This window comes from Sabethes cyaneus, chromosome 2 (assembly GCF_943734655.1).
Source record: "Sabethes cyaneus chromosome 2, idSabCyanKW18_F2, whole genome shotgun sequence".
NCBI lineage: Eukaryota > Metazoa > Arthropoda > Insecta > Diptera > Culicidae > Sabethes > Sabethes cyaneus.
The window spans coordinates 101,647,950-101,660,474 of NC_071354.1; the positions used below are offsets into that span (position 1 = coordinate 101,647,950).

The following is a 12,525-nucleotide window of genomic DNA, read 5'->3' on the forward strand; positions in this document are numbered from 1 at the left end:
CGTACAGCAAATTTCTAGAGGTTTTACTCTCGGGAGAGATAGAGCGCGTATTAGTGAGTCAAAGTAGTAGTCTCGACAGGAACTCGTTCGAAGATACTCATTTCGTTTGAAGAATTAGTAGTGTAAGAGTGAACCTGCTTCACAACCTTATATATGTACATTGTGTCTTCTTATCACACTTGATGATATTTTTATCATTAATTTTCGGAGCTAACCAGCAAAATTCAAATGTTTCGTAGAATTTACATAACTTAAAAACCTTATATAATCCCTATGGGTTTATAATATAAGGAGTGTCCAAGGTAAAATTGTAACACCCATGGATCCCAACCTCAAAATCGACATATTTTGCATATTTAGCCATGCTTTCTTCATTTCAACTGTTTTGACTACTTTAGGATGTTTCAGAAGATTCTGCTTCATAATAGCCACCCATTCTCGATTGATCGCTGCACTGGTGTATTTGAGAGGTTATGATCTTTCGGCACGAAATTGACATTATTTGCCTTATGCCACTCTAGCACAGCACTTGCGTAATGACATGAAGCAAAATCCGGCCAGAAGATCGTAGAACTGTAGTGAGACTTCAGAAGAGGCAGAAGTCGTTTTTGGAGACACTCTTTCAAATACACCGGTTCATTCATGGTATCTGTGGTCACGAAATGCGTACTCCGCTGTCCACATGAACAAATTGCTTGCAAAATCAAGAATTTCTTTCCAATCTTCGACATCTTCTGTTTTCGGAGGTTCTCTGGAACATCAAATTTATCCTTGGCAGGGAAATACTGGTTTCCCGGAATCTAGTTGTAGTCCACTTTCACATAGGTTTCGTCGTCCATCACCCATTTTCGATGTATTTGTTCAGAATTTTTTCGCGAACGAGCTGTTCTTTCGATGCCATTTTTCATATCTTTGTACACCTGATGGAAAGAATCAAACAGTATAAACAATGCACTTTGAACTTTCCCCATGCAAAATTTCAATCAATTTTGCCAAACAGTTCACAAGTTATAACAATTTGAAAGTGTTGCAATTTTACCGAGGCCACCCTTTAAAAAAGAAGCGGTTGGCATCTGTTACGACTATTACAAAGTGTGTAGATAAGCGTAAAATGTTAGGTGGGGCTCTGTAGTCGCAAGGTTACCGAGTCTGCTATGACAAACGAATGGTCGTGGATTTGAATCTTAGTAGATTCAGGCCATTCGATGTCAAAGTGACTTTAGCATGGGTTTACTCTCAGACCCCTCATCACCCTTTCTTCATGCTGAATTCTATATTATTTAGATAAGACCTATTGACAGTGCAAAAAGGACTTTTATTGTTAAATGCACTGGTTAGCTGCGCCAGGGATAGCTATAATTGCTGTCATGTGGAACGAATTGGGTAAAGTAGAGAAAGCATCGAAGGAAGAGTAAACCCAATTATACACAAGCACGCATAAAATTTAATAAGAATATCGCTCATTCATTATAGCAAAAAGTGCAGTGCGGTTCATACAGCAAACACCCGGGCGATATCACAATTGATCAACGATAGTGGTCGCAGTGAGGAGTCCATACAGGAAAAAAAGCGTAAAATGTTAAAGTAGCGCATTTTGCCACGATTTTATCCGCAGTTCCCCTACTAGGTATACATTTAAACGTTTCGCAGAAACTAAGAATATGATGAAGTAGTCTCTGTTTCATTCGAACGAAGATTCAAGGTCAATCCTTCTTTTCAAAATCTTTTATTCCATCATCTACGTAACTAAAAGGTAGGCCGCGAAAATATTACTGTTTTTACAACACGTAGCAACGAAAACTGACAGTGTTTTGTGTTGCATTTCAGGTTGTCTGGAGAGACTACGCATAAAAGGAAAAGCTGTCATATCTACCTGACAAATGTAATGGAAGTATCGATTTCATACCCGAAAATACTCAAACGTGATTGGCTGGAAGCATGTAGCTTAGCTTAGCTTAGGTAGACTTACCCGTAGTTGGTAGTTGCACTCCGTGATTGGCCGAACCAGCAAGATTGCACAAAGAACCAATTGAATGGTGCTTGGGAGTAGCATGACATTCTCATTGTACAACTTCTACTGCTTCAATACGTTGAAAATTGACCAATAACGACGACGGCTACGACCAAAAGCCTTAGTTGGGCCTTAGTTCGTTTCGATGATACGAATGTTATGCCTTGGACATTTATTTCCGCAAGCAAAACTAGTCCCAGGCGAATCCACTGTGTGGGCGAATAAACTTTTAAAACTTTAAAAATTAAAATTTTGTTGTCAAAGTTTTTGCAAGGACCGAGACACGAAAGCAAGCGATGCCGATCCCTTGCAATAAAATACTCAGAACTTGAACATCTCAGCACTATTAACGAAAGCTGAGAATAAAAATTTGCTTCAATAATTATTAGAATTAAATTAAGAACATTGACCATAGCGAAACAATTTCAAATTCTTGGCAATTTTAATGAAGACGTAGATAATCATACATTGCTAACTGGCTCATAAAACCTGACGGAAGCAAGAAAAAGTGAAACCAATTAGCCATTTCTTGAAACAATTGGTCCCTAAGTTGATAAGCAAACGTGATTGGCTGGAAGCTTATGTAAATTAACTCAAATTGTTTAACTTTATGTAAAACTTCCAGCAGTTAACTGTAAAAACATATCTTTTTGTAAAAACCACAAAACAGGCACACATTTTGTGAATCGATTGGTATGCAAACCAGAAAAATGCGTCCAGAAGTGACTGAGTTATTGTCGTGTAAAATCTATCACTATTTCGTGTCACGATCACATGCCACGATACCACCCCATTAAAGTAAGACGTAGTCCTACGTCAAAAAGTGGTACGCTTGTTTTGTTCTCTGCTATGGCGTAAAAAAAAAGGTCAAACTCAACTTAAACTCTGGCCGAAAAACTTTAAATAATGCTCATGGTAACCAGCCCAAGTCATATAGAATTGGAGAGGATTTTGACGCGCCCTTCTAGCACACAAATTATCACGCAAGTTATTCGCAAGGCGAAGTTATGCATCTAGAAACCGGAGATGTATGCTGGAAGGAGTGTCCTTTATTCCCGTGGAATCATGTAAGCAACATTGCTTATAGCTCCACCCAACCCCTTTTGGTTCTTCACGAGAAACGTTGACATGAAAGTTGCTGGGTAGATAAATTCGATTCTGCAGTAATTCTACTTACATACAATGTGAAACCCTTGAGGTGATGGTGGCTATCCCCATACATACATACATACATACATATGCGTCCTTACAATTTAATGAAGCAGTGGCTTTAAAAGATCCTACACCTCTCATTCCAAATTCTTGTAAACCATAGACCACACCAGTTTATGAGTTTAACAGTTATACTTAGGGTTGCGAAGTGGCCGGTTTTTGACCGGCCCGACCGGTTTTTCACTTGCAAAGCCGGTGGCCGGTCAATCCGGCTAAAAGGCCGGTTTTCCGACGTATGAAGCCGGATTTGTACTTTTTGCCTGGTTTATTAAATTTTCTGATAAATTTATCAGCAATCCTGAACAGTGGATCATTGAAGATAGCTAGTTTAGCAGTGATAATACCTTGCTTCTGGCGGTAATATACATTAAATTATCCACTGGCGCCAGAAGCAAGTAGTTCTCACTCAAAAACTAGCTATCTTCAATAATTTACACGGAAAACTGTCAACCGACTCCACTTTCTCGCTATGCCGGCGACTGTCTAACGCACATTACACATTACAGGGAAATCCTCTAATGTGCTGCCACAACCCCCCCGCATTATTTGATGTCAGGACCGACCGGCCAATTTTTGCAATTTTCAGACTTGGCAACCCTAGTTATACTACACTATTTACATACCTCTGAATTTCCAAAATCCGGTAAACATTCTTTCCCATGGCGGTCCGAAATTCGATTTCGTCGCTCTTCTGCACTTCTCTCTCGTTAACCTGTGGCTTTACCGGTGCCTCTGCCGGTATATCCGCTAGTTTTTCGATTTCTTCATCCAGTTCCTGCTCCTTAGCAACAATTTCACTTCGAACCTTTTGCAGCAAGGCATAATCGAGCCCCTTTACCAAATGCGTATGTTCCATATCACCACCCAAAAACTTGGATTCCTGAATCTGTTGGCGACGACGTTCGGCTGCATCTAGTCCAGATTTAATATCCGGTGCTACAGCTCGATAGCCACTGGTCGAGTTTGATGGATCTAGATTCTGATAATCCGGATTAGCTCCATCACGTCGTTCTCTAGCCCGGTCACGATATTTTTCGGCCAATTCTGCTAGTTTGTTGTCCTCTTGCTTTTTAAGCTGCGCATAAAAATTTTTCTTCTTCCGACGTGCTTCATGCCGCTCTGTGGACGGCGGTTTCATTATAGAAGAGGACGCAGCGGTGGTCGATGATTTTGCCATAGCATCACGCACAGATCCAGCGGAATGACCGGATCCACTCGGTGCTCTCGGAGTCATCAGCAGCTTACGAAAATCATCATTCGTAAGCCGTTGAGTTGCCGGAGTCTCCGGCTCATGTATGTCGTCTGCAGGCATGGTACACGATGAGTATAACCAGTTTTTCACGAAATCACGAAATAATAGTTAACTGTTCGCAAAAACGGCTAGAAAAAACACAGCACTAAAGACTAAACAATCAGAATCAATAATAATAAACAAGCGTTGACACTTCGGTTGAAGCCCTATAAAGGTACTTTTTATAAGGCTTTAACGATGACACATCAATGGATTGATTTTTTCTGACATTTCCGAAATTTCAGCTACTCGAAAACAGAAGCATGACTACTTGTACTCGAAAACAGAAGCATAACTACTCGAAATTTGGGACTTTGTACTGGAAACCATCCCATCGGCAGGCAACCATGTTTTCGCCGCTAACATCTCGTGTGTGCGAAAATAAGATAGCATGTCAGCACTGCGTTTCACTCAACTGCCAGCAGTCTGATTTGGGCCCGCTGTCAAATTTTGAGCCCGCAGTGAACGTCAGCGACAGCATGTCCTGCACGCTTAAAAAATTTAACCCGCGAATGAATAAGATTAACTCAGAAATGAGTGACTTTCAACTCAAAAATGAGTAAAAACCGACTCACTATGACAAAAAGTGGAACAGCCCAAAAATTTGAGTAATGGCAATTTCTAAATTCTGAGTAGTTTAGGTCGACCTCATAACTGAGTTAAATTTAGTCGTAATTTGTGTAAGTACTACTCAGTTTTGGGTGAAATGGCAATCATTTATGAGTAAATATTGCTCATTAATGAGCTTCTACGGTGGAACTCATAAAAGGAGTAAGAGTTACTCAAAATAGTGTGTAAAATATACGCATGTTTTGAGCTGTTCCACTTTTCGTGAAAGTGGGTCAAATTTTTTAAGCGTGTGCAGCTCGATATAGAGATGTCGATGGGATGCTGAAAACAGACATCACATCAGACAATGGCAGTAATGAAAACTTGCGCGTTAACCCTCTAACGGGCAACACCGTAAAAACGATGCAATCAAGCTAATTACTATTTTATCATGAAAGTACACACAAAAAAAACCTTACGTTCTGATTTTCATGCAAAAAGAATCATCTGGAGGAGCGCCAGGTAAGAAAAAGTCCAATTTCTACTCTTCTTTTTTCATGTCTAACACTCTGCCCAGATATTTTTTCAATTCAGATATATTACAAAATTAAAATAATGCATGAGATTTACTCATAGAAAAATTGTTTAGGTCAATCATTTTGTTCTAGATATCCTTTTCCTTCAAAAGTAAAAAAGGGAATATTCGCGCATTATTTTCGGAATTTTTGTTTTTGAAAAATGATAACTTTTGAATGCATGGTCAGAATGTTATAATATTAGTATCAAAATGTCAAGAAATCTGTTCTGAACACATTTTGCATATCGCCAATTAAAAACAAATTTCGTATGCGGCGCTGGAGCTTCAAAAGCGAAGGCCGTCTCTAGACGGTCTTACCCGTTAGAGGGTTAAGCAATATATTTAATGCTTATATTACAGAATTTTCTTTCGAAATAATAATTTAACTAAGTATTCATGTAATACAAGTAACTTTCTAATGTTTTTAAAAGTTTGTGTACAATTTGATTTCTGCTAATTAGTTTGCTGTTGATAAAAATGTTTACAGGATTTTTAAAGACTGCATAGCTTCTGGAACTCTAGCATCTAGCCTACTTTTCCCTCCGCAAGACGCTTCGATCAAGGAGCATACGCCTCACGAAGCTGACGATGTACAAAGCGCTAATTAGACCGGTAGTCCGTAGTCCTATTCTTCAGCTGACGAATTTCTCGCCGGATCTCTTCGACATCGGGAGCCGACAGTTGTCGTTTGTAAGCACTCCGAGGTTAACTTCCGTTGCGTCTCCTATTGCTATATCGCTGTATATTGAGGTGCTCATCGAAATACTGCTTCCACCCGTCGACCACCTCGTGCTCGTTTGCGATTAAATCCCCTCCCTCGTCCCTACACACGTCAGGTTTAGGTGCGTAACCCTTATGAGTTTGGTTCACCTTATTGTAAATCTTGCCCATGTCATTAGCCTAGAATAGTTGTTCCAGCTCCTCACAATCTTTGTCCTCCTTCTGGCGCTTTTTCCTCCTTAGGATCGTGGTCAACTCATTCCGCGCTCGTCGATACTTGACCAAATTCTTTCTCGTGCATATGCTTAGACAGTTTTTCCAAGCTCTTTTTTTCCTCTCTATCGCTTCTCGGCATTCCCCGTCAAGCCAATCATTTCGTGCACTCGAGGTTTCCACACCTAGCACCGCCGTTGCGGCCTCGTTGACGGCCGAGCGTATCCTACTCCATCCGTTTCCGAAGCATCTAGCTCCACAGAAGAAGGCAGAGCTTCATTCAGCACGCGCGCGTAGTTTTCGGCAACTGGCGGGTTGTTTAGCTGCGAATGTTTAACCGAGGAGAACGCCTTTGTTGCGAGGTATAAACCATCGATAGTTTTAAGCGCACGTGTACTGCTAGTAGGTAATGGTCCGAGTCGATATCCGCAGGGAGCGTATGTTGGTGATGTTCGAGAAAAACCAGCCCTCGATGAGAATATTGTCGATTTGGTTCGAACTTCGTTGGTCAGGTGATTTTCAGGTGGCTTTGTGGATATCTTTGTGGGAAAAGAAAGTGCTTCTGATCACCAAGTCTCGGGAAGCTGCAAAGTTGATGTATCGCTGGCCGTTGTCATTCGTGTCGATATGCAGGCCATGGGGCCCGATCACCGGTCTATGCATTGCTTCTCTGCCGATCTGGGCGTTCATATCCCGATGACGATCTTGATGTCCTGTCGTGAGCAGCTATCGAACGTTGCCACCAGCTGCGCAAATGGAATATTTGAGAAGTACCAATCTTGGAATACTCGTCTTGAGCATTCCAAGATTGGTACTTCTCAAATATTCCATCAAATCAGAGCCTCTCAGTTTGATATCCGAGCTGACCCAAATGATGTGATGGGCATTGGCATCACTGCCTACAATGAGCGGAAGCCCATTAGATTGGCAGTATCTCACCATATTTCTGAAATCGTCGTTGGAAGACGGTTCATCCTGTGGTAAGTATGCAGAACAGTAGACATAGCGCCTATGGACATCATCCACGACGACTTCTACTGTGACTGCACAAAGATCTCGAGTAGTCAACTCAGAGTTAAGGCATGCACTTAATGACCTATGCCACAATATGCATTCCCTGGACATCAAATGAGGATTTGTCATACCAGTTTTTCTGAAAACAGCAAAGTTCTGGTTTCCAATATCCGTCGAATGAAAGTACCCCTCGCGAAAATATGGCTCCTGAACCAATGCGATGGTGACAGAGTCATTAAAAAGTTTTTCGCATAAATACAAATTTGCTGCCCGTTTCTGTTGAAGATTTATTTGTGCAACTCTAACTATTTGACTAGCGGAGTATATGCACAAACAATCTCCAACACAGATCAGACAGCAAATTGTAAGCGAAGCCAATTATGTTGGCCAGAACGCACTTGGTGTAGAACCCATAAGGGAAATTGGGCAGGATTCCTATGTTGTTCCCACGAGACGCAAGGGACAACAAAGATCGACCGTACCAGATCTGTGTAATTCTGTGTGGAAAATAAATTGTGAGGTCACAGCGAATTGCGTGACGGTACGCGACAAAGGCGCAGTCAGATGCTCACCAGTGGCTGAACCATGATTCAGTTCGCCGCGAAGAAGGTCCGTCTCAAAATAACACGTGTTGTTAACCCGTGTCTCCAATATTATAAATGGGAGACGTGTGTGAAGCAATATTGGCCCGTCGATGACATGGTGGAGCGTAGCAGTATACTTATAACCGGGAGATTCGCACGGGTGCTTGGATTGTCATTGTAGGGTAATAAAATTTTTCGAGGAGTGTTAAAACAACTACTATCTTGCTACCCACACACACCTTGGTTATGGAACGAGTGAAGTACTAGCTGAGTAAGTGTGTAACATATTGCGCCGTAAAACCTCATTATATTAATCTTATTCAAAATTGATTCTAAGAAGAATACCCAATCTTTTTAATAAACATTCATTTTTGTTGAACTCTGCATTTTAATTCACTAGAACCGCGGGTCTAAGACCATCTAGCATAATTTTTTTAAGCAAAAAAAATATGGGGCGCACCTCCTATCAATATCCGGGCACACCTGTGGATTTAATCGGAGCGACACTCAACACTGTTTTTATTCGATAAAATAATAAGAATATTTTGTTTGCTTTCAAATATATTTTTTCATAGATTTTTTGAAAGAATATAATACTTCATTGATGCCATTAAACTTTATTTTAATAGTAAATCTATAACATTTTTCAAAATAACAATTAAAGCTAAACAGTAGCTAATAGATAGTAAAATGCAAAAATAATATTTTGCTAAATTGGAATATTCAAAGCTAAGCTTTACTTGTCAATGTAAATGCCATTGTCCAAATGCTAAGTCTAATCATTGTACGGAAGAAACTTTGTGCTTGAGTTCTTAAGTAGGTATATCATAAGTAGCATACAGGCACTTGTAAAAGGCACGTTGTAGCCGATTCGACGGAACTTCGAACATCTCATTGCAGTGAAATCATTTAGTTGACTTAACTTGAATAAAACATTTCGAAACATGTAAATCAAATTAACTTTCATACCTATACGTCTTTTTGAGTGAGTTAGGCGAACACTGGATAAAAATGATTTGGGTAGAATATATGATACATAATACCACCACCCATCAACAGGAAATATATTGTTACAGCAAACCACCACAATTTTCGCTCCCACGGATTGACCTTGAGATTACGAAGCACTCCGATTCCCACCAGAAAACCAGCCAAGGCTCCACTGGCATGAGCGATGTAACCGACTTTATCGAATGGATCGTTGAAGCTATTGTAAATCGATACTGTCAAATCAGTAACACAGAACACAAGAAACACAAACAATTGCACGATCGCATACTCCATTTGGCTCCAGTTCTGGAAGAAGATTAGTAAGTGCCAATGAATCTTTCAGGTTACACTATAGACAAGCAATTACCATTATGATTGTCGCGATGTGAGCAGTGATAAGTGCATAAACTCCACCTGAAGCCCCCGCTAGAAATACTCTTGGCGAAAATATGGACGTCCCCATGGAGCCTGCTAGTACACCTGCCAGGTATACTAACGCCACCCTCCACCAGCAGTGCACAAGTTCTAATGCCACTCCAAGGAATATCTGAACTAACAGGTTCATCACAATGTGCATAAATCTAGAATAAGAATTTTGAAAATCTTGTACATTCGAACTATGAACTAGAACCGTTGAACAGTAAACTATACCCAATGTGCACGAACATATAAGTTACAAATCGCCATGCTTGCTGCCTTAGTTGAGGATTGTAAATAAAAAGTGTTGCCATTGGTCCGTTTGTGCTAGTTCCTAATTGACTATAGAAAAAAGAAACCAATTATCCATGGGTATATTTAAAACTTATTCAAAATCGCGAAAACTCACTTATTGGTTTTGACAATATCGATAGCGAAGAAAATAATTTCCACGATTGAAAATATTATCATTGTCAACGGTGGGGGACAAAAAGTCATACTGCGTTCATATTCGCCATCTGCAAGAATATATTTTGCATTAGTATTTTCAGCAAACGCAAGTGGTGATCAACATTGTTTTGGTGCAATGCATTGACAAGGAACAATTTATGATCGATATGCTTTGATGAATGATTTCAGATTTGAAAAAAAGCGTCTCGAACTGATTCTTAACAGTCGTTCCATGATACAGAAAAGTTTGATGTGAAGTTTTATGACAAAAAGTCAAACTATGCTTTTCCATCGTTCCATATTAAATTTATATTTTGGAGTCGACCAAACAAGTTTGAACAAGTTTGTTAATCTTTCTTGAAATCTTATAATATTATTACTTGGAATGATAGGGCTTGCCTATTGATTGTTGTTGTAATGGATTGCTGGAATTTCATAATGCTTGTTCTATTGCGAAATGTTTGTTTGAGGCAGATGGCAATTCCGATATCAGCGAAAGCAAATCCACACTCACGAGTAACTTCTTGCTCACAATGCGAGACAAAATAGATTTTGGCTTAAAAGCATAACAGTGATGTCACACTATCATACCGGTGGTGAATCACAAGCGAGGGCTTTAGTCTAACATGGAATATTGTCCTCTTTGTGAGTTATTTTATTTTAAGAAATTGCGTTATCCCTCTGACAAGGCAATATATTACCGGCATATTAGATATCTTATCAACACAGTCGGATAGACTACAGGCGTCAGAAAAGAAATCAGTTAGAAATTGGATAGTATGGAATCTTCAGCAGACATTAGATTAGTAAGCAATTATGAATTAATGAACATGGTTTTTCACGGTATTAATTTCTGCCGGCCAAAATTACCAACCTCGTTCGGAAATAACAGTCACAGTAGAAATTTGTCGTTGGTATGCCGTTGCAGTGCCTTGTGAGCATATTTACGAAAGAAAGAGGGAAACGATTAGTTCAGGACAACAAAAGGTTGTTAATAGGTTTTCTGCTTACCGGGTTCATCTGCTACGGCTGGATTCCTACTCGGTACTACTAGTCGACAGTATCGGACACACATGTCCCGGAAAAGGTACTGATGTTCCCGAGACATCTGGTAAAACTCTTCAAAATCCAACTGTCCATCGTTGTTTTGATCTGCTTGTTTGTGCAGTTTCTTTACGAACCCTTTTGGTAAATCAGGGCATCTTCGATGATTGATCATACGTTTCAGTTCTTGAATAGATAATAATCCAGTGCCATTCTTGTCGTACTAATGGTGTAAGAAAAATGTGAATTAATTCCATAACCAGAATGATTCTCGTTGCAATCGTCATACCTTATCGAAAATGTCACGGATTCGTTGTCTCTCTGTTGCTTCTTCCCGGGTTGTCATCCGTTGGAGGGGAATAATTTCGTGTTGACCACCCATTGAGATCTGCACTTGCTGCTGGTTGTTTAAATAAGCCATATTTCGCGAGTCTTTCGGAACATGCAACAAAATTCCTCGCCGATACAATTAATTAGATCTTTGATTAGATAGTAAATGCCGTCACTTGATTTGTGGTCCGGCTAACTTTAAAAAGCACACACAAAAATGCTATTAAGCCGTACAAAACTTTCACTTTGTAGCATCACTTTATAACTGGGCACTTCGTCGATGTTCTAAGTGCGGTTGAAAGACCGCTTCAATCAGAAAATTCGAGGAAAGAAATCCCGTGCACCTGTGAACACACAACCGACTTTATCCGTGTCTCGTTGATTAGTGACTCATATCTACGTCCGCATATGTCTATGTACAATACCGTGTATGAACGAGCAGGCATAGAGCGGTATCTTAGTTCCGATAATGCAATCGATCAGGCCCTTGTGTTAATGTCATGAATTTAATATACATACATTCCTACCTGTTCGATGCTAGAAAAACAAATGTGTGTGGATTTATTACTCAAAGTCAAGTTATTTATTGGAATGTTGCTATACAGTATACAGATTTGAAAAAAAATATTTAGCGCCCAATCAATCCGTTTCTGCAAAATACAACTTTTCTATCTATAAATATAAACACCGTCGTACGCGCCCGTAGAATAAACTGTACTATTCGTACAACCTCATTCATAGGTGCATATCTTGCTTACGCGTGAAATGAGAGCGAGAGAAAGCGTAATGCCTATTGTATATTGTAATACCGATAGTACCGTACACAGTATAGGTACAAACAAAACACAACAAAAGAAATTGTAACGGTAATAGTTGAACTCGAATGGATGGTGAAAGAGTTGTCAAAACGGAATGTGGTGTAATCGGTGTAATAATAGGAATGTGATGCATATCCAACATGCTTGTATGTTGAGTTGGTTAAGTTGAGTTGAAAACCAATGATCGCGTGGTGGGAAGTGTATGAACGTAACGTAACGTAACGTAACGTCAAGAAATATTTCTTTTGAAGGAATGAAAAATTTCAAATTGTTTCCATGACTACCGTAGCTGCAACAAACACTAC

The 12,525-nt window shown here is 39.8% G+C and overlaps 2 protein-coding genes across 6 annotated transcripts in view; both read right to left on the reverse strand.

Annotated features, from left to right (window-relative positions):
• The window catches only part of LOC128733740 (protein Red), a 78,313-nt gene extending 73,689 nt beyond the window's left edge, over positions 1-4,624 (reverse strand). Inside the window, exon 1 of the mRNA XM_053827509.1 lies at positions 3,847-4,624. Coding sequence (XP_053683484.1) covers positions 3,847-4,535 — 689 coding nt within the window. The 5' untranslated portion in view covers positions 4,536-4,624. The remainder of the gene's footprint in view (positions 1-3,846) is intronic.
• Positions 4,625-8,730: 4,106 nt separating this feature from the next.
• The window catches only part of LOC128733940 (rhomboid-related protein 2), a 38,561-nt gene continuing 34,766 nt past the window's right edge, over positions 8,731-12,525 (reverse strand). The window contains exons 1-8 of one of the 5 annotated variants that reach the window (XM_053827820.1): positions 12,006-12,205; positions 11,362-11,939; positions 11,040-11,295; positions 10,903-10,959; positions 9,988-10,096; positions 9,813-9,920; positions 9,529-9,742; positions 8,731-9,467 (exon numbers count right to left, since the gene is read on the reverse strand). In XM_053827820.1, coding sequence (XP_053683795.1) covers positions 9,162-9,467; positions 9,529-9,742; positions 9,813-9,920; positions 9,988-10,096; positions 10,903-10,959; positions 11,040-11,295; positions 11,362-11,493 — 1,182 coding nt within the window. In that variant the 5' untranslated portion in view covers positions 11,494-11,939; positions 12,006-12,205 and the 3' untranslated portion in view covers positions 8,731-9,161. Of the gene's footprint in view, positions 9,468-9,528; positions 9,743-9,812; positions 9,921-9,987; positions 10,097-10,902; positions 10,960-11,039; positions 11,296-11,361; positions 12,206-12,525 lie in introns of those variants that run through there. The other 4 variants (XM_053827822.1, XM_053827823.1, XM_053827821.1 and 1 more) reach the window with 4 other exon arrangements.